General features: G+C 38.4%; 1 protein-coding gene across 2 annotated transcripts in view; it reads left to right on the top strand.

Moving 5' to 3' along the window:
* The first annotated feature begins 11,328 nt into the window (after positions 1-11,328).
* Positions 11,329-25,329, top strand: part of cbl (Cbl proto-oncogene) — a 37,547-nt gene continuing 23,546 nt past the window's right edge. For both annotated transcript variants that reach the window (XM_088345370.1, XM_088345369.1), the window contains exons 1-2: positions 11,329-12,160; positions 19,224-19,471. In XM_088345370.1, the coding sequence (XP_088201496.1) occupies positions 12,014-12,160; positions 19,224-19,471 (395 nt within the window). In that variant the 5' untranslated portion in view covers positions 11,329-12,013. The remainder of the gene's footprint in view (positions 12,161-19,223; positions 19,472-25,329) is intronic.

Genomic DNA, 25,329 nt, shown 5'->3' with positions numbered 1-25,329 from the left:
AAGCGTGGATAAATGTGATAAAATGACATTGCATGGCTACCATCTAGTGTCTGTTTTTTGTATCACGGTTAGGAAGAAAGTTAAATTGGGGGTAATATCAATCGCTTAAAATGAAATAATTAATTAATTAACCCAAAACAATAAATTTGTGGATAAATGTTTGGAAAATGAATATATGAATACAATTATTTATTAAAAAACGGTAACAATGATAATAATAGCACTAATAACAACGGGGACGAATTACTGTACGTGAGAAAAACTCGTAGAATTAGCTTCCATTGAATCATAATTTTTGTTTTTTGCTCTATAGAAATGAACGCAAAGTAGGACATGAGTATCAATCAATAAGCTACGAAGTATTAATTTGTAACAAAACACATATTTAACTATACTCATCTAGAAGGATTTGTAGACTATCTGACACAAGAAAAAAAGATCTATTCCCAAAAAACTTTTGAATAATGATATACATGAATATTGAAATAAATTGTTATTTATCGTTTGGTGGGGCTCATAATTATATTTCCCCTCAGGCCCTAAGAATGACTTACTGTCCCAGGTACTAAATTTCTGATTATCAATTAGCTAGAAAAAAAATAATCCGTCAAGTGAATTAAAACGTATACGACCTTCTCCAGGGACACATTACTGGCAGCCTTTCTCTAATGTGAGACTTCATTAATGAATTAAATGAATGGCCTTTATTGTCATTATACAATTGTCGAGGGCTTCTTCTTTCAGTTCAAGTAAAACAAATGAAAAAGGTAAAAATGTGCAAAATTATAAAACTTTGAAAAATATTTCAATGACGTACAATAAATATGTGCATACTTACAGTGGCAGTTGTAACGACCATTGTGCTTCTGATTGCTGTAGAAGGGATATTAGGGTGTTAGTGGCTTTGTGTGTGTGTGTGTGTGTGTGTGTGTGTATCACAAATTTTCTTGGGCCTCTTTAATATGGGCAGATAAAGGAAATAAAACAAAAAAAATGAGATGTGGTCCCTCTCAAATGCGCCTATTGACTGAGCTGAAAGCACGAGCATTATCGCCATCTACTAGAACGTAATTGGCCCTGTTTTTTTTTATTTTGCCAAGGCAAAGGCGACAAACTGAAAACAGGTCCGCGACCCACTTTTGGGTCCCACCCAACAGTTGAAAAACACAGCTTTAACGATGAAACCCTTAAGAAACTTCACTTAAAATGTGTTATCATTCAGCCAGATGACACACCCTGACAGTGCACCTGCCTCTTGCTGACTTGTTCAACAGGAATTTCCGCCAGAGTGCATCATTCATCGGCGCTTTCGGTTTTACACATTTCGCCCATGTGAATTTTGTAATCATGCACACATGAAAAATGATGTCAACGTCTGGTTCTCTATAGACCAAATACTCTAAAGGGAAAACTGTGTCTCTGCTTTACTACAGTCTCCACTTGCAAAATTGAAATGCATAAAATATTCAAATACATTGCAATTTACAACCCTGAATTGAAGAGTGACTTGACCTTTTCAAGTCACCCTCAGAAACACTCAGTTTTAATGAGTCGTATGGAATGATTCATTGAGGTGAAAAGTAAGGTACATGCGTACTGATTTTTAGTATGTTGGAGCTTCTTTTTACATAAGAGAAGTTATAATGTCAAGAATTAGAGTGAAAAATTTGAATAATACCTGAATAATCTTATTTGTAAGACAGTATGCGACACCAACTTATTCAGAAGTATTGGTGAGCCCTCGTTTATCGCTGGGATAAATCCCGTGACATACTATACCAGCACGGTAGCCTAGATGGTAGAGCGCCCGCTCTGAGACTGGGAGGTCGCTGGTTCAAGCCTCGGCCGAGTCATACCTAAGACTTACAACATTGGTACTCATTGCCTCCCTGCTTGGCGCTCAGCATTAAAGGTTGGAATTGGGGGGTTTGGTCACCCAATGACTAAAATGGCTGCGCCCTGTTTGGCTGCGGCGGCATCGGCTCGCTACAGTCTAACTGTACGGATCAGGTGTATCGACATTTCGTTCTGTGTGCATTGTTACAAAGAATGACAATAAAAGTAAATTATATAATTCTATTCTATTTTAATTCTATACCATTAAATACCATACTTTCCTTCACAACCACTCATTATAAACGTAGACTGAGTAGAGAGAGTCCACTCTTTCAAATCCCTGGGCGTGCACATCTCTGACGACCTCTCCTGGTCTGCAAACACAAGAGTGGTAGTAGGGAAGGCCCAGCAGCGACTCCTTTTCCTGAGAGTGCTCAGGAAAAATCATCTGAAACAGCAGCTGCTGGTGTCCTTCTACAGAGCCACAGTGGAGAGCATTCTGGCATACCCCAGAATAGGACGAAATTTCAATGCCACAAAGTTCCATCCATCCATTATCTGCACTACTTATCCTCAGTAGGGTCGCGTGGGTGCTGGAGCCCATATCCCAGTCGTCTTCAGGCAGTCGGCAGGGTACACCTCTAACTGGTTGCCAGCCCGTTACAGGGCACACAGAGACAGACAACTCAAACAGTCACACCTAGGGACAATTTGAACCGGCCAATTCACCTGAAATGCATGTTTTTGGAATGTGGGAGGAAACCGGAGTGCCCGGAGGAAACACATTCAAGCACGGGGAGAACATGAAAACTCCACACAGGTGGATTCGATCCCATGACCCCAGAACTGTGCCGTGGACACGCTAACCACTCATCCGCTGTGTTGCCTAGCCACAAAGTTTGTTTTTCCATAAGAAATATGAAAGCCATAAGTGGGGAAATGCGTACTATACAATGGAAATTTAAACAAAACGTTTCTACTTTAAATTACGGAACAAAACAGTTTTTACCCAGTGATTTAGGGTCTAGTGTCAAAATTGTCACACACACACACACAAGCCGCTATCCTTAATGAAGAGCAGGATGACTCATTACACCAAAAAACAACAGTGATCAGAAGATGAAGGTGTTGCATTTGGGTAAGATTAGGCGGCTACTACTGCCACTGGTAAACATGGTAACTTGTACTAACTGTTTCATTTTCATTTCTGCCAGGCTGTACTTGCCCAAGGCACACCACAGGAAATGGTGCCCCGACGACCCTAGTAAACATAGTAACAGTCATAGTAATCAGTTAAGGGATCCATGAACTGTGAACTCGCTAATAATAATTTTAATCCGAGAAGAGGGAAAAAGCTGTTTAGACGATCAGAAAGCAGAACACGATGCAAAATTGAAAAAACATTAACAGCAAAGTCCAACTTTTCAAGAATGCAAGCATTTTGCCACTTGCTGACAACTAAAAATGACATCAAATTTGCTCAGGTAACAACCAATCACAGCTCGTGTCTGAGTATAGTCAAGTCATGTGACATTTGCAAGCTGCGGCATGATTAGTCATTAACATTGGCAAAAGTCAGGAAATATAAAAACAAATGATAACTCATTTGAAAAGGAAAACAAATTAGATGTTGTAATCTTGTTTTTTTTTTTTTGCATTACAGGACACTTTCGAAAAAAAGTTTAAAGGTTTTTGATTTTGACTGATAATGGTTGCAATTATCATCTGAAGCAATGAGTTTGGTAGAATTATTGCAGAGATACTGTTTTGTTGTTGTTGTTGTTTTGCCAAGTTGTTTAATTTGAATTATCTTATTTCCTTTGAAATGCTTAATTGGAAGGGATGCCCCATGCGCTAGTTATTTACCGTATTTTCCGCACTATAAGGCGCACCTTCAATGAATGATATATTTTAAAACTTTTTCCATACATAAGGCGCACCGCATTATATGGCGCTATAAGTGCATGCTGGTTTGAGATCAGGTAATTGTGCAATTTTGTAATTGTAATCCTGTGCAGTCCTTCGAGACATTTTTGTGATTAAGGGCTATATAAATAAATGTGACTTGACTTGACTTGGCTACAGTAGAGGATGTAGTTACAAACAGCTGTTTTATTATTTTCTCTGAAGTAAAGCATTTTCGTGACATATCTTTAACATCTTTGAACAACAGCAAGGCAAAACATTTTACTTTTCCTCCATTTAGTCAACACGCAAAAAAACGTCTGATACTATTATGGTAAATTAAACGTTAGTGCAATCGCAATATAGTGACACTCGTAATGTGCAAAAACAACAAGTGCAAAACAATAACAATAAAGCAATAACACAATAACTGTAAAATGTAAAACGTAAACACACACCAAGTAGGACCACCTCTGAATTCTTTAATGTTAAGTTCCTTTGCCAGCGCTGTTGCCTTCATTTGAATAGTTATTGTACTGACACTTCTACTTGCTGCTCTTTGTTCAACAACCCACTGTTCAAGTGTGTCCTCTAACTGTGGCCATCTCGCTTCATTGCCAAGGAAACTTTGTTTAGTCTTCCTTACTTGGAGCAGCTTATCCTCCACTTCCGCACCATCGATTTATTAATGTTAAACTCTCTCGCTGCTGCTCTATTTCCGTGTTCTCCTGCGTGACTGATGCCTTGGGTTTAAACTCTGCGTTGTAAGCGTGTCTCTTAATAGGAGCCATTTCAGGGTCTTTATACAAACGCACAAATAAATCAGAATCGTTGTTTAATATTTCCCAGTATGCACAGCGCACTTCTTCTTCTACGCGAAAAATGGAATCGGTGGCTGCTTTTCTTAGTTGCAAGACCTTGCAATTCAATATTGATCCATATATAAGGCGCACTGGATTATAAGACGCATAGTCAGCTTTTTTTTTTTTTTTTCAGATTTTATGTGCGCTTTATAGTGCGGAAAGTACGGTACTTTTTGAATTCTAAAACATTTTCTACTAGAAGAAACGTTATCATAGCAGCAAACTATTGGTACAATACAGATTTCTCTTAAAGGAAGTGTGTATTATTTGACCACTAGATGTCACTGTATTGTGTTGTGCAACTAAAGATTAGTGGAAGTTTAGTCGTATAGCCCTTCATTACAATAAATCTCGAGGGGCTGTACAGACTATAGACTATTACACCATAACCTAATCCAAAACTTACATGAAGGCAATAAAAATAATCAAAAACCTCAGCATAAGAATAATAAACAGACAGTACACAGACATCGTCGACATGAAATATAGGCAAAAGCAATGTCCAGTTGACATCATTTATAAGCCCTGCAAAGCACAAATAGGAACCCAAATTACGGAGATTTAAAGTGACCAACCTGCAACTTTTTTCTTGCATTTGGGTGCACCCTTTGGCGAGGTGTATGGTTTTTGGGACTCGTGGGTGCAAGATGGCAGACAATTATGTCAGCTCCAGCTCCCTCTGGGTGAGGCTCAGGTTATGTAAAACGAATATACATTTCTGGACGTGGAAGTACTTTTAAAATGCACGTTTATATGATAATGTATTATGCTTATCATTTAAATCCATATTTTTTTTTAATGAAAGGTTTTTAACCAGGCCAAATTCTATAAATAATAAGATTGCGGCCTCTCGCGGAGACCAATCAACATTACATCTGAATCACAAGTTGAGCAATTGTGAGTAAAACATAGTTATTTCACACACTCCATAAAAACCTTCCCACGCCCGATTCAAAACCCCAATGTGTAAAATATATAAAAAAATATTTACAAGATAAAATAATGGATTTATTTTACAAAACTCTTATCTCCCACGATGGCATATTGCGAAACACTCTCTAGGGCGCCGCCTCAGTTTTGCTCAATGATTTATTTCCTTCACGTACATAGCAGCATACGTATTGCTTCTTTTCATGACTACAAAAAGAGCAATAATAAAAATACGGAATACTTTCTTTAGGCCTGTTTTTAGATAGTATTTACTTCTGCTAAAACAAAAAAAGTACGCTTTTTGCATGTAGAGTAAGCGTACCTATTTATTTACAACTCGGTGTGTTCCTTTTAAACATAGTAATAGTCATAGTAATCAGTTAGCCTATGCCAAGCCTTACTAGATCATTTGCATAACTTAAAAAGTTCCATCCGTCAAAGGAGCATTTAAATTGTTCCAAAATCCGAAATTTTATGGGTTACAGTCAGCAATCCGTCATACATCTTTAACTGAAAAATGACGCAAGAAAAAACGATGAGATGGTAGAATTGTTCTGCGACGGATATTCTTTTGCTCATTTGAAGTATTAATTTATACTTTTTCCTCCTTTTTTCAGGAAAACGAGAAAAAAAAGATTATTTTTTTAAATCCCAATTTACGGTAAAATGATTACCCTGTATAGTCAAGTCATGTTTATTTGTATAGCCATTAATCAAATTGCAAACCACAGACTATTATTACACCATCCCCTGATCTAAAACCTACACGAGGGTAAGGAAAAACTCAAAAACCTCAACATGAGGAAAATGAAGAAACCTTGAGAAGGGACCGCACATGAGGTAATCCCCCTTCCAGGATGACCAGGCTGCAATGGACGTTGTAATAAAAAATAATACACATATATCATCAACAGGAAATATAGGTCATTCATAAGCTACAGAATAACCTGAGTTACCTCTTGAGCTACGGTACACTAAAGTGATGAGAAAAACTTAAAACTGTCCATTTATGTAACATGATCAGTTAAGCATTACAGAAACATAAAACTGGTATTAACTTTGAACATTTTATAGGGAGTGCCTCAAGGGGTGGCTAAAAAAAGTATAAAAATACAATACAGTAGTTCAAGGCTTGCCTGCAGTATCAAATACCCGCCAATAGATGGTAGTCATGTACTAAAAGAAAAAAAAGCCGTAAAAACATGTCTCTCGATGTTTTTTGAGAGGAGCTTCCATGCAAATATTTTGGTCGCCTTGTCTTGGTGGCCAACTTTGACGAGTTTTTTTTCCACAGCTTCAATTAAAAAAAAAACAACAACAATTAAAAAAACCACCTGGTTTGTCCTCCGAATATGTTCGTCCAAATGCATGTGGGTTTGTTTTCCCTCAGAGAAACTGTAGTCCACCACCATCTCTGCACCAGTCGCCATGGTGACACGTGTCCAGCATCAATTGTCAGTTGATTGACTTCTTTAGTGACTAATCAAGGACGAGCACGACTGCACGGGCCCACCCGGTGACTCAATCGTGCACTTTAGATTTGTGTACAGTAATTAGTTGGAAAGTCTCCTAGGGTGGGCAATATTGGGAATTTTGATATCGATCAAATTCAAATACATAGTGGTATCAATTGATAAAGATCCCATACCTACACTATTTTCTTGGAAATGTCAAGATCATTGAATACCTGAACCCTTCCCACCTTGAGTTGATAATTACGATTAACACTGCACAAAGAATTTAGGCACTAAAATTGTTTCCTTTTTCAAAATTAAATAATTACACTGCAAACTTAAAAACTATAAAGAAAAAAATAAAATAAATATATTTTCATATATATATATATATATATATATATATATATATATATATATATATATTACAATTGCTTCAGAACAAAAGCCCAAGAGAGTCTAACAAAAAAGCCGTTATGAAAATACAAATACTGTATACAAAGGTAAACTAAAATACCCTTCATTCCACCATATTTTTATTTATAAAGTCAGTAATGCAAACACAGTGTCAATTGTCTCTCATTTGCTCTGTTGCTATAGTAACAATGGACTTACAGGTTTTTGTTCAGGAACAGCAGCATGATTACATTTTGAGTTGCAGCTCGTTGGTCTCTGCAGGGGTTTTTCATGTGTCATTTGTTGTTTTGCCACAGTAGCTGTGTGACCCCGGTTGTGTGTTGTGCTTCATGTTTGCAGTATTTAGCAGTTAACTGCCTTTACCGGGTAGCTCCTCTCACTCAAATAAGCCTGGAGTGACGTGAATTCTGTCTCTCTTTCGAGAAAAGGCTCTTTTGGCTCGGCTCACTAAAAAGAGCTGACTCTTTTGGCTCCCCAAAGGCTCTTCAGATTGTTTTTGTTGCTTTAATATACAATTACTAGGTAACATTATGCACAAAATGAGTTTTGGCGGGCGAATACAGCTGAAAACGACAATAAAAAAGACATTAATGAAAAAAGAAAAACAACAGAAGAAAAAAACAATATTCCAAAAACAAATACACACGTAGTTGGCATTTGGTAACTTAAAGAAAAACTTAATTATTATATCCTCTTGATACTACCATACCTGTCAACCTCCACGGCTCCATGCCCGTACAAACTGTCATATTTTCCCGTACAAAATACAAAATAATTGTACACCATATATATTTATTTTTTTTCGGAATGATGCATGATGGGAAATCCCCAGGCGACAGACGCATGCGATTGACAAATTTGCGTTTTTCCGTACAGATTTCCTTGTACGTCGTACTCGTCTTAAAATGCATAAAAAACGTACTTTGTACGGCAAAACCGTAGAGGTTGACAGGTATGTACTATTATGCCTCACAAATTTGAATCTATTTCTATGTGTTCCTCATATATTTCCAAGATTTTGCATCCACTCTTACAAGGTTATTACCATCTTTGAACACGTTGATGCTATGAATGTAACACTGTATCTAATAATTGAGACCCTTTTCTACTGTCTTTTGGGATAAGTTTGCATAATGAGGAAGAAATGATACGGCTATGCTATCAGGAATAGCGACTCAAGAGTAGCTCGCTGTACGACCGCTCCATTTGCTCCCCGTGTGATGCATAGATATTGTAGCGATGGTGGGCATGGCTTCGCGCTTTCAGTCCGATCTAGTAATTTGAATTTGCTTTTAATGAATGACAGCATTAAGCTGCACCGAATGTGGAGTGATCGGTGCAAATATGAGCAGAACACAAGGTCTGCTGTTAAAGCGCTCAAGTTCTCCAGTAAGGAGAGATGGAAAGCTTCCATCCATCCATTATCTGCACTGCTTATCCTCAGTAGGATCGCAGGGGTGCTGGAGCCATCCCAGCTGTCTTCGGGCAGTGGGCAGGGGACACCCAGGACTGGAAGCCAGCCAGTCGCAGGGCACGCAGGGACAGACAACTCACTCGCTCAATCACACCAAAGGACAATTTGGACCGAACCAATTAGCCTGACATGTATGTTTTTGGAATGCGGAAGAAAAGTGCCTGGAGGAAACCCAAGCAAGCACGGGGAGAATATGCAAACTCCGCACAGGCAGGTTGGTAGCTGGTTTTGATCCCATGACCTCGAAACTGTGCCGCAGACGCGCCAACCACTCAGCCGCCGTGCTACAGTTGGGAAGCTTATGAAGCGCAATTTGAATTAGTGGTCAGGACTTCAGAGTAGTCAAACGAAACGAAATTGATTGGCCCTGTTGCTGAATGACAACATCGCATACTGTCTGCTGCTGTTAAATCACGAAGAGAGATTTAATGGCGGCACACAGGTGGGGGGCTGCAGAGGCGTTTTGGAGAGTTCGATTTGAAGGAAATGCTACACAGTGAATTTAAGCAACGTGAACCACAGCCATGGAAAGGGAGAAGAGCGGGACGACCCTAAAGCACGCACTGCTCTCTGGTGAGGATGTAGAAAACCAGGTCGCCTGATAAGCCACCTCCCAGGGATGGTAAAGCAGCAGGAAAATAAAAAGGGGCCCGTATAGACCTGACTACGCAAATCCCTCCAATTTATCAGGAAGTGCAACCTGCACGCAGAGAAGCTGTGTGCATGGACCCGCACGTCCAGAACGAGGAGGTTGCATTGGTAGGGTGGACGGACGTGGGGGACCCTAGCCCTGTTCACTTGCAGATTGGGGACGGTTCCTGCACAGCCCTGGTGAACACGGAGTCTTCCGCCACGATTGTGAGGCCTGACGTCGTTTCCGTGGGAAGGGGGACATTTGTGTTCGTCCAGGGACACCTAACAACTTATTCAGCCTGGGTGGCGGATGTTTGTGACCCATGTATATTAGGCCGAGACTTTATGAAAGCTGCAAATATTGTGGTAGACTCGGAAGCTGGGGTGCTCATCTTGCCAAGTGGTCAGCGTGTGAAGCTGATTTCAGCCTCTCAGTGGGGCTCCGAGGGAGCGGCCATCAACACCGCAATTTTTAAAGTGGCAAGTCCGCCGGGGGAAACGGCAGTTATGAATTTACAGCGATCAACGGAAGATCGGGTAGAGTTTGGTCGACCCGAGATGGACTTGGTCAAGCCCAGGGCCAGCCGCAGTCACTGAGGCAAATGCTAAGGCGGTTGGAAGATCTTTTTGTTTGGTCCTCAGGGCAAGGGACTTCATAAAGGAGAAGGCAATGTAATGGCTGTTACGTTTGTTGCTGTTTTTTGTGTTCACGCAGGGTCCCTTTAAGAAACGACGGGGAGGAAGTTTTGTGCTTTGAAGTCAGTCTTTGTGTGCACGTGAATGATGTGAGTTCGACCAACAGTAGCTCTTGTGTGAATGTTTATACCGCCTTTTTGTGATTAAATTGGCCACGAGACCTAATCAGATATTGAGTGCGTCATTGATCATCGAGCGGCATTACTATATTATAATAACGGTTAATTTGTACCTCATTCAAACATTCACATTTTTATATTAGGCAGATAACACACATGCCGCCAGTTATTGGCCAGTCACTAGCTCCTTCGAGAGAGAGTGAAACAAAAAGAAAGAAAGACAGAGAAATGAGAGAGAGAGAGGGGGAAGAGATAAAAAAAGAAAGGAAGTTAGGGATAAAGAGAGAAAAAAAGAAGTGAAGGGATTCAGAAAGAAAGAAAGATAGGGATAAATAAATAAAGAAATATAGGGATAAAGAAAGATAAAAAGGAAGAAATAAAAAAGAGATAAAGGAAGATAAAGAGATAAAGAAAGAAAGAGAAAGAAAGAGATAAAGAAAGAACGACATAAAGAAAGGGATAAGGAAAGAAAGAGATAAAGAAAGAGATAAAGAAAGAAAGACATAAAGAACGAGATAGAGATAAAGACATAAAGAAAGAGATAAAGAAAGAGATAAAGAAAGAGATAAAGAAAGAGATAAAGAAAGAGATAAAGAAAGAGATAAAGAAAGAGATAAAGAAAGAGATAAAGAAAGAGATAAAGAAAGAGATAAAGAAAGAGATAAAGAAAGAAAGAGATAAAGAAAGAAAGAGATAAAGAAAGAAAGAGATAAAGAAAGAAAGAGATAAAGAAAGAAAGAGATAAAGAAAGAAAGAGATAAAGAAAGAAAGAGATAAAGAAAGAAAGAGATAAAGAAAGAAAGAAAGAAAGAAAGAAAGAAAGAAAGAAAGAAAGAAAGAAAGAAAGAAAGAAAGAAAGAAAGAAAGAAAGAAAGAAAGAAAGAAAGAAAGAAAGAAAGAAAGACAATTTCGATGGGAGTCGGCTCGCGACGTTAACTTCAAGGAGCCGCCTCGTAAATTTGTTTCGTTCGCAAACGACACATCTCTGGGGCGAAGGCGTGGAGTGGGGATTTTGAGTGGGGGCAACGGAAAGAGACGAGCAGGGAAGGAAAAGGCCGCTCATACACGCGTCACAGAGAATCGGAAAAGAAATGCTTTACCGGGCCATGTTAATGTTTTCTCCTTCATTCAGCCTCCTTATCGTCAAGCACTCCGCGTTGCCACTTCCTGCCCGGAGCCGTCAGCGAGCGGTTTCCTCCCCGCCAGCCTGACTAACCAGGGCTGGCACCCAGAAGCCCGACTTACCCCACCAAGCGGCGGCCAAACGGAGCTGAAAACGCCGCTGATTGCATTTTCATTGCCTGCGTGGAGGACTGCAGAACACGCTTACCGTATTGGTGCTATTATCAGGGCTGCGCTGCTCCCCCTCGCCGGGCTGCGCGTGTGCTCGCACGCCGAGGCGTGGAGCAGCTAGACGCAGCATAGCGTGCTTCACGCTCGGCGTTGGGGGGGTCGCATATGCCACTTCATTTGATTCCATAAACTGGTTGTTTTACTGATGGCTTCTATTCCACGATAACACCCACCTGCGAAGAAATCGCCGGATTTGTCACTCGGGCGCCGTCCTCGCCCCAGGGGGTGGCCGGCCGGACCTTCACCTTCTCCTAGGCGTCGGCTGCCGCGCCTCACCTGTCTGCGGCTCTGGCAACGAGACCCCAAACGCCGCCGCTGCCGCCAAGCCCCGACATGGCAGGCAACCTGAAGAAAGGCGGGGGGCTAATCGGAATGATGAAAGACGCTTTCCAACCACACCACCACCACCTCCATTCGCACCACCAGCCGGGGGCCGTGGACAAAAAGACCGTTGAGAAGTGTTGGAAACTGATGGACAAGGTAAGCCAGTTTTACGCAAAGCGGATGCTCGCTAAGCTAACTGCAGCTAACTACTGTAAGCTAGCTAATTTTCGTGCGCTGCTAACTATGCTAAACGTGAAGCTAATCAGCTGGACGCGACATGGTTAGCTCGTGCTAGCCAATTGGCTAATTTGGGGGTAGTGAACGTTTTGAGCCCTCACCTCCTTATTCATTTCGCCTTTTTTCAATTCATCTTGAAGCCCAAAGACCTTGTTGTCGGTTTAAGTATTCATGTAAGGTTGTTTCATGCGCATTTCTGACACCGTGTATCATAACAATCCCTTTGTTTACACTACGGCGTTCACACATCAAAATTCAGGGATTTGTTAGAGTGCTTGTAATCCTTGAAAATGCTTGAATTTTAATGTTGTGTTTTCAAGGCTTGAAAAGAGCCCAAAATATTGGTGAAGTGCTTGGAATTTTTGCCATGTTTCTCGGCAGTCTGACTCAATGGACCACACATTCAAAAAATGCAAAATAAAAAAAAGTCCGCTTTAAAATATGCTAGCAAGTTAAAGATGAGGTGTATTTTAAAAGCTTAAAATTAACATTTCAAGTATGTTTACAATGCCCAACTGAGTTCAAAGAGCCTTCATTTATTTTTTTTCCACCATGACTATGTGCCTTTATCTTACTTTCATCATGGGTGATCTGGCCACGGCGTTCATTAGGCTGGAGGAAAGAAGGTTGTGGAGAGTGATATAATGCACATGCTTGCCGTTTTCTTCTATTCTTGGAGGAAAATTGTGAGAGTAATTAAATAACTTTTTAAAATATGGTCCAAATACCTACTCAAATCGAGAACATCTAAGAGTCACGTACTTGCACATGCAGAACAAGCAGCGTGACAGAGGCTTGAATGATGATTTCAGCCACACAATGGCGTCAACATGTAGAATATTTTGAAGTTGCGGACACCACTTTTAAATGAACGAAAATAGTTATTCAGATAAACACTTCAGATTCACAGTATTACGTACATTAACTTTTAGAAGAATTGACATTCATTGGCTTGCACCTACCTTACATACATTTGTTAGTGTGGTTGGGAAAAATATAATGATCATAACTAGAGGTCAACCAGGCTTGTTTTCGGCACCGATCTTTGGGAATTTGACGATTATCGGTATTGGAGCGAAGCCACTGAAGTAGGAAGCCCACTCCGCAGTCATAGACTGGAGAGTTAGGGCTGTCGCTAATGTTTTTTATATTTACGAATATTTTTCACATTCCCAACTCACTTATTTTTTTCTCTCCATCTCCTATGTGACCACTCTTGACTAAATTACCAGTGTCTCACTCCCCTTCACATGAACCCAAAGTCCGATTTTCCTTTGCTTCTCAGCGCTGCTCTTCGGATAGAACGAGTGTCGCGATCGTAGTCTGTTTAAAATTTTTAGTAAGAAATATTGATTACCGTGAATAAAACAAAAAAGCAATCGTTGTCTACATAATGAGTTTTATTGTATTTATTACTGCGAACGTCATTAACATTCGAGGTGACGCAATGTAGCTTTCTGCTATATTTACTACCACGATTAGTTGTATGCAAGTAGGCTTTATGTGGTGTATCCTTATTGTAAAGCATGTTTATTGTACGTAGTTGTTCGCGGATTGCTGTAACCAGTTCACCATTGTGAATGAGATCCTGGTTTTATTGGATTTCCCCTTGTAAGCAAATGTTTAAATTGAATTTATTGAATTTACTGTAACTGGTTTCAGAACACTATTAAAGTTTTCTTTGAATTTATAACATTGCTGTATTAAAAAAAATCTTATGCCAATTTTTATGCTTTTACAGCAAATGAATATCGGTTCTAAATATAAACTATCGGCCTCCTCTTAATATTTATAATCCGAGTCAGTATCGGCCCTGAAAACCCATTTCGGTCCGTCCTTAATCATAATGTTAATTAATCAACTATTGTTATCTACAATTTAATGTATCATTTCTTCTGTTAATAGTATTGGAGAAATGGGAGAATTGGTTGTAAGATACAGAACTGTACTTAATCACATTTTTTTATTGGAAGTACAATGTTGGCAACAAGATTCACTTGATATAATTGGAAATTATTTAAATGCAACACAAACTTTTTCTTTTTTTTTCCGTGTTTTTTTAAATTCCTTTAAAAAAAATCTGATTGTGTTTATTTTTTCCGAGCTATTACTTTTTTCTTTTTGTTCTCTATTTACTTTTTTTCCTACATTTCTTTCTTTTCTTTTTTTTTTCTGGCTTTTTTCTAAATGTTTCATTCTTCTTTTCTCTTCCTTTTTTCTCAGCTTTTCACTACTTTTTCATTTTGGTTTTTTTTTTCTTTTTTGTTCTATTCCCCCCTTCCTTTAAGTCTCTTTGTGCGTACTTTTACATAATATTTGGTCATGTTGGGATTAAAGAAGCAAAAACAACCTGAAGAGCCGTTTAGGACCCTTGTGCGCTGGCTAGATTTTCTTGGGCGCTGAGAATGTGCGAGCAGTGCGCAATTACGCACGCGCGCAGCAGAGGGAACACTGGTTCTGACACTATCAGCCATAGCAAGACAAGTTAACCGTTCCAAATCTCTTATATCAAGAAGATTTAATCCTTACAAAACTACAAACTCATTCATGTCGCCCAAGAAGGCAGGTCGTCCACGGAAGACAAATGCTAGAAAGGACAGGTTACTGCGTAATTGTTTCCTCACTGCAGCTGAAATTGCTCACCAGTTCAGTGCTCAACATTTTAAGGATCAGTCTCGCCATACATTGCCTTCCTGGTATAGAGCATTTGGACGAAAGGCCCTCTTTGCAGTGATCAAACCTCTCATTAGCAAAAAAATAAAATCAAAAAGCTAGACTGAGCTTTGCCAAAGAGCATGTCGTGTGGACAGAAGAGAACTTGTCCAGAGTTCACTTCAGTGATGAAAGCACATTCATTTTTAGGGGGTCTGATGGAAGCATTATGTGCCCTGCAACAGGCTGCAAACCAGTTCTGGGTGTCCCCTGCCCACTGCCCGAAGATAGCTGGGATGGTCTCCCGCACCCCCTCGATCCTACTGAGATAATGGATGGGAAGCATTATGCTTGGTGACACATTTGGGAAAGACTAAACCCAAAGTGTGTAAAGCAGGGGTCGGGAACCTATGGCTCGCGAGCCATATATGGCTCTTTCTACGAGTATCTGTGGCTCAGAGACAGATTTGATTGCATGCAAAATTTCTCCATCTTGTCCAAAAGTTGTTTCGTCTATCCTATAGAGTTATACGTACAGCTAAACAGCAACTTACTGGTTAACGATTACTTCGCAGTATATATATGGCACGTTTTTCACTACAATTTACAGTCAAGGTGTCACACAAAAAAATGGGGAAAAAAAACTCGTTTTAGCTGTACAACGCTAAAGAATCCTTTATATAAAAGTTCACTATGTAATATGTGTTCAGTGTTCAGATACCTTATGATGAATCCACAGAACTGTAAACACGCCAAAACACCGGAAGAGAACTTAGTCATTTGATTGGGTGAGTGGGAGGGATGGGTGGAGCTATGCAAAAAGTACAAGCACTCCTTCCCATCTCTCGCCAAAGGTAAGCACATAAGGCTCCCTATTCTCAGAATGTTGTGACGTTTTTACAAAATAAATGCTTGCATCTGGTTTTGAAACCAATATGTATGATAAAAAAAGGGTCAAAAGGAGTTTAACCGATCTTGAGTAAGTGCAAGAAAGAGACAAGTTTAAAGTGGTATGTTTGTTGATTTTGGGACAGGGGCTCTGGCATTATTCTCTTTTCATAACTTTTATCAAATCATCAAAAATAAATGTGCTGAAGACTAAGCTTTTGTCTGGGGCGCGGGTTTAGCAATTTAGTAAATTTGTCTCATAATATATGGTGTGGCTCTTTCCCAAAATAAAATTAATATTTTTTGCTTTTATGGCTCTTTGAGTCAAAAAGGTTCCCGACCCCTGGTGTAAAGTCTTCAAAAGGTGGAGGAGGAAGTGTCATGGTTTGAGGCATGTTTTCTGCAGCAGGAGTTGGGCCTCTTGCACAGTTACATGACCGAGTGAATGCTAAGTTGTATCAGAACCTTCTGCAAAAGAACATACATCCTTACTTGTGTTCACCACCCACTCTGTCCGCAGTATTCATGCAGGACAATGCTTCATGTCACACAGGAACACAAGTAAATACTTTTTTGTAGATGGGCTTGGTCTTTTGGAAAGTTGGTTACTTAATGGTAGCATTACACTTGTGTTGTCAAATGCAATCACCGTGGCTGTTAAAAAAAATAAACTTTAATGGAATGGATATTAAAATAAATTATGACATTAGAGGGATAATTTAACAAAAATCGGACACCGGCATATACTTTTAATCCACTGCATAAACTAAGATTAATTTTTCTGCAGGGTACTGGCTTCTTGTTCTGTTGTTGACCTCAATCGCTTGTGTAACACAATATCCTCTATTGTGATTCATCTACAAAACTACCACTAGATCGATACTTGCAAAGGAAAACCCTTTGCCTCAAACTGAAGCAGCGGCAGACTCACAATACAAGTGGTGTTCCAAATAATTTCCCTTTTTGGGTGTGTGTGAAGTAATGTATATAAAATGCTTGAATGCCCAATTTATGAGAAATCTTGCTCAATTCTTTGAAATATTCTAAATTGGAATAAGATGGTTGAATGTTTTGAATCTTTTGAGCACTATTATAATCTAAATAATTAGAAATAGAATTTTGTCATATTTTTTTAGGCAAGTTGATCAACTTTCTAAAAACATTCTAAAGGCTCATTCCACCTTTCAAACTGTTACCTATGCTCAGGTTTATTATACTCTGAGGATATTGTCTTTTTCTCACTTTGTTACACTGACGGTATGTTTTCCAGGAATACTCAGAACATTGCTTCAGAAAATTGGAAGCATGTAATTGCTTGTTTATAGCTGAGGGCATTGAATAGCACTATTTTAGGTTGACTTTAAGTCCTAGAATTGACTAATGTAAATTTTCACTATGCGTTTGTTTGCTGTAGTTGTTTTTTAACATTATTTATCATACCTGCGTAAATGCAGTACTACTGCATGTGCCTGTGGTCACGTAGTGTTCTGTGCTTTTTGATACAAGATGCATTGGCTTAGCTGCAGTCTTATCAGGTTTAAGACCCGGGTAAAATTTACATGAGAGCTGTTGTCCCTGATCTTTTTTTAGCACCATGTTTACATTGATTTTTAAATGATCGTTCAAAAGCATCTTAAGTGGATACAGTATAATTACCTTCAAAAACTGAAATTCTATTTGAAATACACTATTTCCCTCTAATCCTATTTAATTGTGACTATTACACACATCTTAAATCATTATAATCCGTTGAAATTGTGAATTTATTTAATTTATCTGATGATGTTTTTTTCAACGAAGAATGGCACTTAAATAAAAAATTCTCATTGACAAAATGAGTGTTTCGCCCAATGGGAATGTTTGCAAGCAATTTCTTCCTTTTCATGACACTTTCAAATTATTTAAAGATTTTTTTTCAAAGAGTTCTTTTCCTAAATAAAAACGGTAACACACCCCCCCAGAATGAAAAGCTTACCCATGATGAATTTCCATGAAAGAGGTAAAACTGCTTTGGGAGTATGTGTTGCCTGTTTATTTTTTTCAAGGGGAGTTGGGGCTAATTCATTGCATCATCGGCTGATAGCTGCCAAATAGTGAAACTCATTTAGGATCCATTGCTTCATGGCTTTTTGACAACTCGGTATTAGAATTTGCCAAGATTTCACAATGACCTAATTTCTTGTGTCCTGAACCAAGTGTTTTGTTGCCTTGAATAAGGCAGCCCAGAATTGGATCATATAGCATAGATCTGTGTGGGTGTCACTCAACATTTCAAAGCTTGTGTAATCAAATATAAGGTGTGTTATTTACAGAAATGTTGTTTATATATATATATATATATATATATATATATATATATATATCCTAATGTTTGCTAAACAAATCATGCTAAACAAAAAATGAAATAACTTTAAAAATGGTCTGATAAATGGAAGGATCCAGCGGCAGTAAGTCTGCTTTTGCAGAGTGAGTTTTTATTCTTAATGGTCAATGGTGACTCACACTGCAGAAGTACAGTAGGTGGGGCGTAACTAAGGTTGCACATTAGTCCAGAAGTCTGTCCAGCAGTAATTTCTCACCACCCAGCATAGTTGATAATTGACACTGTGGATGAAACGGTTCTACCAACTCAAGAAAGATAATCTTGTTGCTCATCCATTACTACTTTTTTTTTGTTTTGGTAATGATTGTTGGTCGAACTACTGAAGTGATAGATTAAGTCATGAAACACTGGTGAGGAATCAAAGGATGCTTGATGTAGTCAAAATTGAAGCTCCTGATAAATGGCAAATACCTTGGAAAGTGTGCTATATATGAAAGCATTTTTCTCATTTTTTAGCTTCTAATGTACTTCTCTTTTAGTCATGAGTGAACGCAGTGTGCAACAGTGATAAATTGCCTATTATGTAGCCATAAGGGATTTGCTCATTGGCGCATTCTTCTCAAAAGACTATTGGGCATCATTCCCACTACATTCAGGAAAGATGATGATGGAGCAGTTGAAAAATATATCGCCTACCACATTTGATGCAACGGGATTCTAACCCGGATTGCGGTGGTGAAAGCAGATTCTTAGCTACTAGACCTGTAGGGTAACAGATGACATAAGGAAAGGCCTTAGCTTTTATCTCATCACACAATATATTCTCCCCTCCAATATTAAATCCCATCAAGATGGTTCTTGACACAATGTTTGTGAAGGTTTTTTTGCACGAGTGCGCGTTTTACAAAAATGGATACGGTATTTAGAGCTCTACTCTGTAATTACTGTTTTAGGTATGAAAACAAGATTTTGTACGATATATCCTACCAGGTGTACATGAAGCGAAGGATCAAAATGAAGCCGGACGATCCATTTTTTCCCCAAATGATTAGTACCTTGGTTTATTTTTTGTTTGTTTGTTTTTAGTTCATGACACGTTCTAATCTTTAATCTTTGCAGGTGGTGCGCCTGTGCCAAAACCCCAAACTGGCTCTGAAGAACAGCCCCCCTTACATCCTGGACCTGTTGCCCGACACGTACCAGCACCTGCGTACAATTTTATCCCGCTACGAGGGCAAAATGGAAACCCTGGGAGAAAACGAGTACTTTCGGGTCTTCATGGAGAACCTGACCAAGAAGACCAAGCAGACCATCAGTTTGTTCAAGGAGGGCAAGGAGCGCATGTATGAAGAGAACTCGCAACCCAGGTGTGTGAGACCATGATTTTTACAATTTGAGGTGGTATTTCTGATGAGTCAAAATGAGAGTTGTGGTTTTCTGGTTCGATGTAGCAGAGCCTTTGGTGAGGATAATTTTCATTTTATTTTTCACAGAATCTACATACTTTGTGCCTATACCTCGCAATCTCTTTATGCTTAAGTCACACACCTTTTAGGTGTGGTTTAGGTTCTCTATGCATCTGGATATGACTTTTGTACGTGCAATCACTATAAAATAAGCCCTATTTTTACAAAAGGCCACTAAAAAGCCCTTGAAATTCTGACCCAACTCAAATTCACTGCAGTGTTAATTAGGAAATTCCCAGCTGCAGATCACTTAGATCCCTCATTGTCTTGTCGGTATTTTTATCCTTTTATTTCTGTTGTGCCATTTTCCAGCTGCTGTTTCTGTTGTGAGCAAGATTACTTTTTTATGAATAGTTTGTTCTGATAAAGCATTTTGTTTTTTTGGTTTGGTATTTTTTCACCTTTGAGATGTTGTTTATTGATCTGAGGTGCAATGTGCTTGCGGATAAAAAAAATAAAAAATAATCAACCGAAACTGCCTAAAGCATGAAACCACCTGGGGTACACTTCATAGTTTAGTGTGCGGCTGATTTTCAACAATTTGTCAAGTCGTAAAATCCAAAAAAGCTTGTTGTATAGAACCATATGTTTAAAGGTGGCAACAAGTTCTGTATTTCTTCAAAATATCCGCAATGAGGGCAAAATGAACTTCCTATATTATTATTCTAAGCCTAGGTATTAAACTCAAGTCCTTTTTTCCTGTTGAATTTGAGGCGACCAACATTGCTAATATGTGGTTGTTGATGTTGGGAATTTGAGCTTTGTGTAAACATTGCATTTTACACTGCCATCTATTGTTAAAAAGCAGGGAGCATGCCGAGCAGGTGAGTATCCATTAATCAAAGCAAGTAAACATTTTCTCTTATGCAAAGAACATTGGTCTTTCCACATATTGCATAATAAGGTGTTTCTTGAAATGAATACTTCTAATTTTGAATGGTCCATTTGATAATTATTTTTGGGTCATTTTCCCTGAGTGACAACTGTATATTTTCATAAGCGAATAGGGCTGCAACTTATAATTATTTTCTTAATTCATTAATCTGACAATAGTATTTACGATTAATCGATGAGGAAAACATTAATTTCCTCTTCTTTTTTCAAATATTGAAATGTTTCGCACAAATAAGAACACAGTGCACAAAACAGAGTATTCTGCAATATTAAACATTAAAAACCTCTGTTTGTCAAATAATCAAAATACATACAAATGTATGCTATACCCCTTATAAAATGTCCTTTTTTATAAAGTGCAAAAAGAGGCATTTTTGATGTTTAAGACACACGAGCTTTTGAAACAAGAAATAAAATGCAAATCTGAAAACCCAGTAACATGATTTTCAACATTAACTAGCAAAAAGTAACCAATATCACCCTTGCTCACTATCACTCACTCATCCTTTAAAAACTGCATTGCAATGCATAAATGTTGGCATGTCAACTACGATCATGTTAAGGATGCTCTCCGTGACGACAGCTGTTCGCGGTGGCCAGCATGATGTCTTTGTCATCATGCAGCTCGTCGGTGTTTGCCGTTTTCTATCGAGATAAGTATAGTATAAGTATGTATTATGGCACAATTTACAAGGGCACGATAATCGCTCAGACTTTTCCAGAAAAATAAAACATGATGTTTAATCCTCAATTTATTAGCACCAGTGTGTGCAAGTTGAGCTTGTTTATAAAGCACAATTAAACACTGTTTAAGATTATAAGTGCAACAAGGGTGGCCACATGTTTGTTATTACTGTATTCATCAGCTTTTTTTTTGTTTGTGTTTGGTGCACATATTTTGTTGTTCCCTTTTGTTAATTAGCGGTGGATACTGTACAGGTTTATTCTTTGCTACACCCAAATAAAAAAACATTAATTCATTTAACTGGAATAAAAAGTATCCAGCTCACACTTAATAAGCTCATTAATAAGCTAACAAGCAAACGCTAGTATTAGGCGAGCGACCAAAGATTACCAATTCATTTCCTCACTTAATCACTCAGACTTTGCCAGGAAATTAAAACTTGATGCTCAATCCCACTACCATCGTGTAAAAGTGGAGTTTTTTTTTTCTATGAAGCACAATTAAACACTTAGCTTACAAGAAAAGCTACCAGATCACTATTGCAAAGCTTGCAAGTGACGCACTTTTTTGTTTCGTGAAGTGTGGATTGCTCCCACACTTTTGCAGACTTAGGTTGAACTGATTTCTCCGTGTCTGTCATGATTCATGAGTTGAATTTACCATACCCTTTGAAAATAGCGCCTTAGTTTGCACTCTACCTCGCTCTGTTATGCTCGCCGACTTGCGCTGCGTGTGACGTCACTGACTCCGCAGCGTACTCAGCGACGTATTAATCGCGCAACACAACGCATCAGTGATGATATTCCTTGCCAACGATTTTAACTATCTATTTTAATCGTTTTTATCGATTCTTTGTTGCAGCTCTAGACAATATATCTATAACCACATATTTAACTAAAATACAAGTAAATGGCATCAGCTCTTTCAACAAATATATTCTCGGTTACTGAACCAGAATGAATCAAAAGTTATAGTGTGTGGAGACTGTTAAACTCGAGAGTGAACCAATTTTTCTGGGGTATAAAATACACCAGGACGCTGTTGAATTGGGCCACAGATATTTTTTTGTGAAGAGACTGACTTTGAAAAGTATTTTGAAAGTTTAAATGTAACTTCATATTGTAAGCCTAGATCTGTTGGTGTCGAGTCTACATTTGATAGCTCTGTGAGTCTTGAGCTGAGGTCAAGATCCGAATAAGAGCGATGAAGGTAAACCACTGGAAGATTTGACTCCCACACCGTCCATACTAACCTCATGAAGTTTTTGTCTACATAAAGATACACACCTAAGACATTATACACTCAATAGCGAATGTTTGCTCATTCTAAATAGTTCTTTACCTAGCTTTGAAGTCGAGGTGCAAACATGGAAGGGAGGGAAAAAGTTCCCTGTATAATAATGAAACAACGATGAAGGTGAAAATATGATAATGAGCAATTCAATTATCAACACAACTTGAGGGACCAAATTCAAAATTGTAATCTTTGCACGTCTCCTATTACAGTTTGAGTCCACAAGACATCTTGAGTGTTAATTTAAAGGCATCAAATTACAGTTTATTTGGAAAAAAGAGATTTTTAATTTAAAAAAAATGTTGGGTGAGACTCTAAGTCTTCCAAAAGTAAGTTAAACTTTACTTATCTTTATAGTCAAGTCATGTTTATTTGTATAGCCCGAGTCTCAAAGGGCTGCACAGTCCACAGAATGTCAACGCCTAATGTGTAGCTTTGTTTTTGCAGTACTATGTTTTATCATTTAGCCTGCTTTGTAACTTTACACAGCATATAATTTTATTAAATGTTTAATTTTGAGTTTCAAAACAATACAGGTTACTTATACAAGCCTTAAACATAATTTTATAAACTTTAAACATACATTCCATACAAAATACCAGTATAGCACTGAAGCAACTTCCGAACAATTTCAACGTACAAACTATCGTCCGGAGCCTATCCTGTTAGAAAGTAGGGTAACATCTGTATATATGTTTTTTGTCGATGTTTAAAATCAAAGTTTCTCTCCAGAATCGATTTTGTGACATCGTACCCGGTATACGTAAAAATGTGCGAAAGTAAATGGAAGTGGAAAATTGAGCCCATGACTTTTAAATCCAAGGTATGGACACATTTTAGTTTTTGCAGTTCCCTGAAAGATGGAGCTAGACATGACCAAAATTGTCTGCAAACTTTGCTGCAGACCCGTATCCCATTGCGGTAATACGACGAACATGACCGCACATCTTTTGTGCCATCACCCCGATATCAACATTGACCAACCAAACGACCCGATCAGCTCTTGTTTCTGCACAAGAACCTTGATACTCCTAAGCCCTAGCTCAATTAACAGAACCAGCCAAAAGTAACAGTAGATTATCTGTTACATGCTGGTATTAAAAAGTGCTGTAGTTTTTGTTTGTTGGCTTTAATCTACAACCCAGGGTTTTGCAAAACTTGAATTAAAGCACTTTAGTTTAAAAGCTCACAGTTCAGCTGCTTTCTTTTGGAGGCATTTTTTGCACAAACGTTGTATTTTATTACTTAAAGCATCACCTTCAACAGCAATGTTTACCTGCAGCACAGGGTTTTGGAAAAAAAATAGGTTGAATTTGAAGGATCTTGATTTTAGCTTATACTTGTGCTGTTTTTCTTTTTCTTTTAGAGGCACTATTTTATCATCCTACTGTGTTAATTGTAAAGAGGATCATTAAAGGTCCAAAATTGTGTTACGTTGATATTTCAGTTCAGGACATTTTGTGGCTGGAAACTTGTTGCATAGTGTACATGTTATGTTCTCATTGTCTCAGTTGAAATAAATGTCAGCTTCCGTACTGACTGACTTAGGCTGGTGTGCATTGTTTGGACATCAGTCATGGTTTATTGTCCCAGAAGTGTATTGTTTGAGCTGCTTGGTTTTAGAAAAGAAATTTAAATCGCAATCATCAATTATATCGAATCGTAATACAATTCTAGTGATACAATTGAATCATGACTAAAGCATATCATCCCACCCCAAATGTTCAGTCTACTTAACCTGTTAACCACTGAATGAGTAAAGACTTCACAAGGCTGATCAAAAGAAAGTTCTCGGATATAGTTTTGACCTCTCTTAAGAGACCTTTTCATCTTTTTGTTGGGCTTAGCTTCAATCACATCCTGACCCCCGTTCATAGGTCCAGATGTTCACAGGAAGTCGTGGGCTTGAAGGTGGATGAGTTTTACAACTGAGAGGGCTTACATTGTACACAGTGAGAGGCGTTTTGGTTCTTTATTTGGCCATTGGATATTTGTGGAAGGATTTAACAGTTGAACTAAAGCTGACCTTTCTATACTGGTACTCTTAATTTTTTTTATATTGCCCGGCGTAGATCTCTTTTTTTCGTGTCGCAGAGTTCAACCTCAGCCTCCTGATGGTAACCCTTTAAATAAAAGTTGGTTTGCGTGCCCAAATTGTTTGGTAACCTTTTTTTTTTACTTCCATTCTTGTTGGATTATTTTTTTGTCAGTTGACAGGTTTGAGAGAGAACACATCATATTTTATCAGGACTTTGTTGGTTTTATTTCCTTTTTCTGCCCATTATAATGGGTCCCAAGAAAATTAATGATAAGGGAAAGGAAAAGTGGAAAACGGGGACAACAACGGATGAGACAAAGAACGAAACTATTACGAAATACGAAAATAATGTATCAGTGTCTGCAATTGAAGCGCTGCTGGAAGGTACAATAAACTCTTTAAATATGTTAAATATTTCGCTTTTTATGAGTATATTAATATTTATCACCTACATAATTTAAAAAAGATTATTTGGGTACACGCTTTTTAAGTATTTTTAATTCCTTCTAATATGTGGCGATTTTTAAAGTAGTTGTAGGGGGTTGCGCTTATATGCAATGCAATCTTTCATGCAAGTATATACGGTATTTGAAGTGGTTTTGTTGGTTTTGTTTTTTAAATAAAGGTGAATATATTATACTATCTCTGCGCAATCCTTTTATTGTAGAAATTTGAGAAGTGGAAATTATTACTTGTTTGGGTTCCAGCTTGTCATTAGGATTTAAAGGTGGTCCTCAATTCAGACCAGTTGAGAAACACTGTTCTAAACACACTGCATAACTTTTCTTACATAACCAAACATGAACATCAGGACTCTGGTTAAGATAGTCATTGTTTCTTGTTAATATG

Source organism: Urocampus carinirostris, chromosome 10, assembly GCF_059441175.1.
Source record: "Urocampus carinirostris isolate Australia breed hairy pipefish chromosome 10, RoL_Ucar_1.0, whole genome shotgun sequence".
In the NCBI taxonomy this organism is placed as follows: domain Eukaryota; kingdom Metazoa; phylum Chordata; class Actinopteri; order Syngnathiformes; family Syngnathidae; genus Urocampus; species Urocampus carinirostris.
The sequence above is the reverse complement of the archived record's forward strand: the minus strand, read 5'-3'. Positions and strand labels throughout refer to the sequence as shown.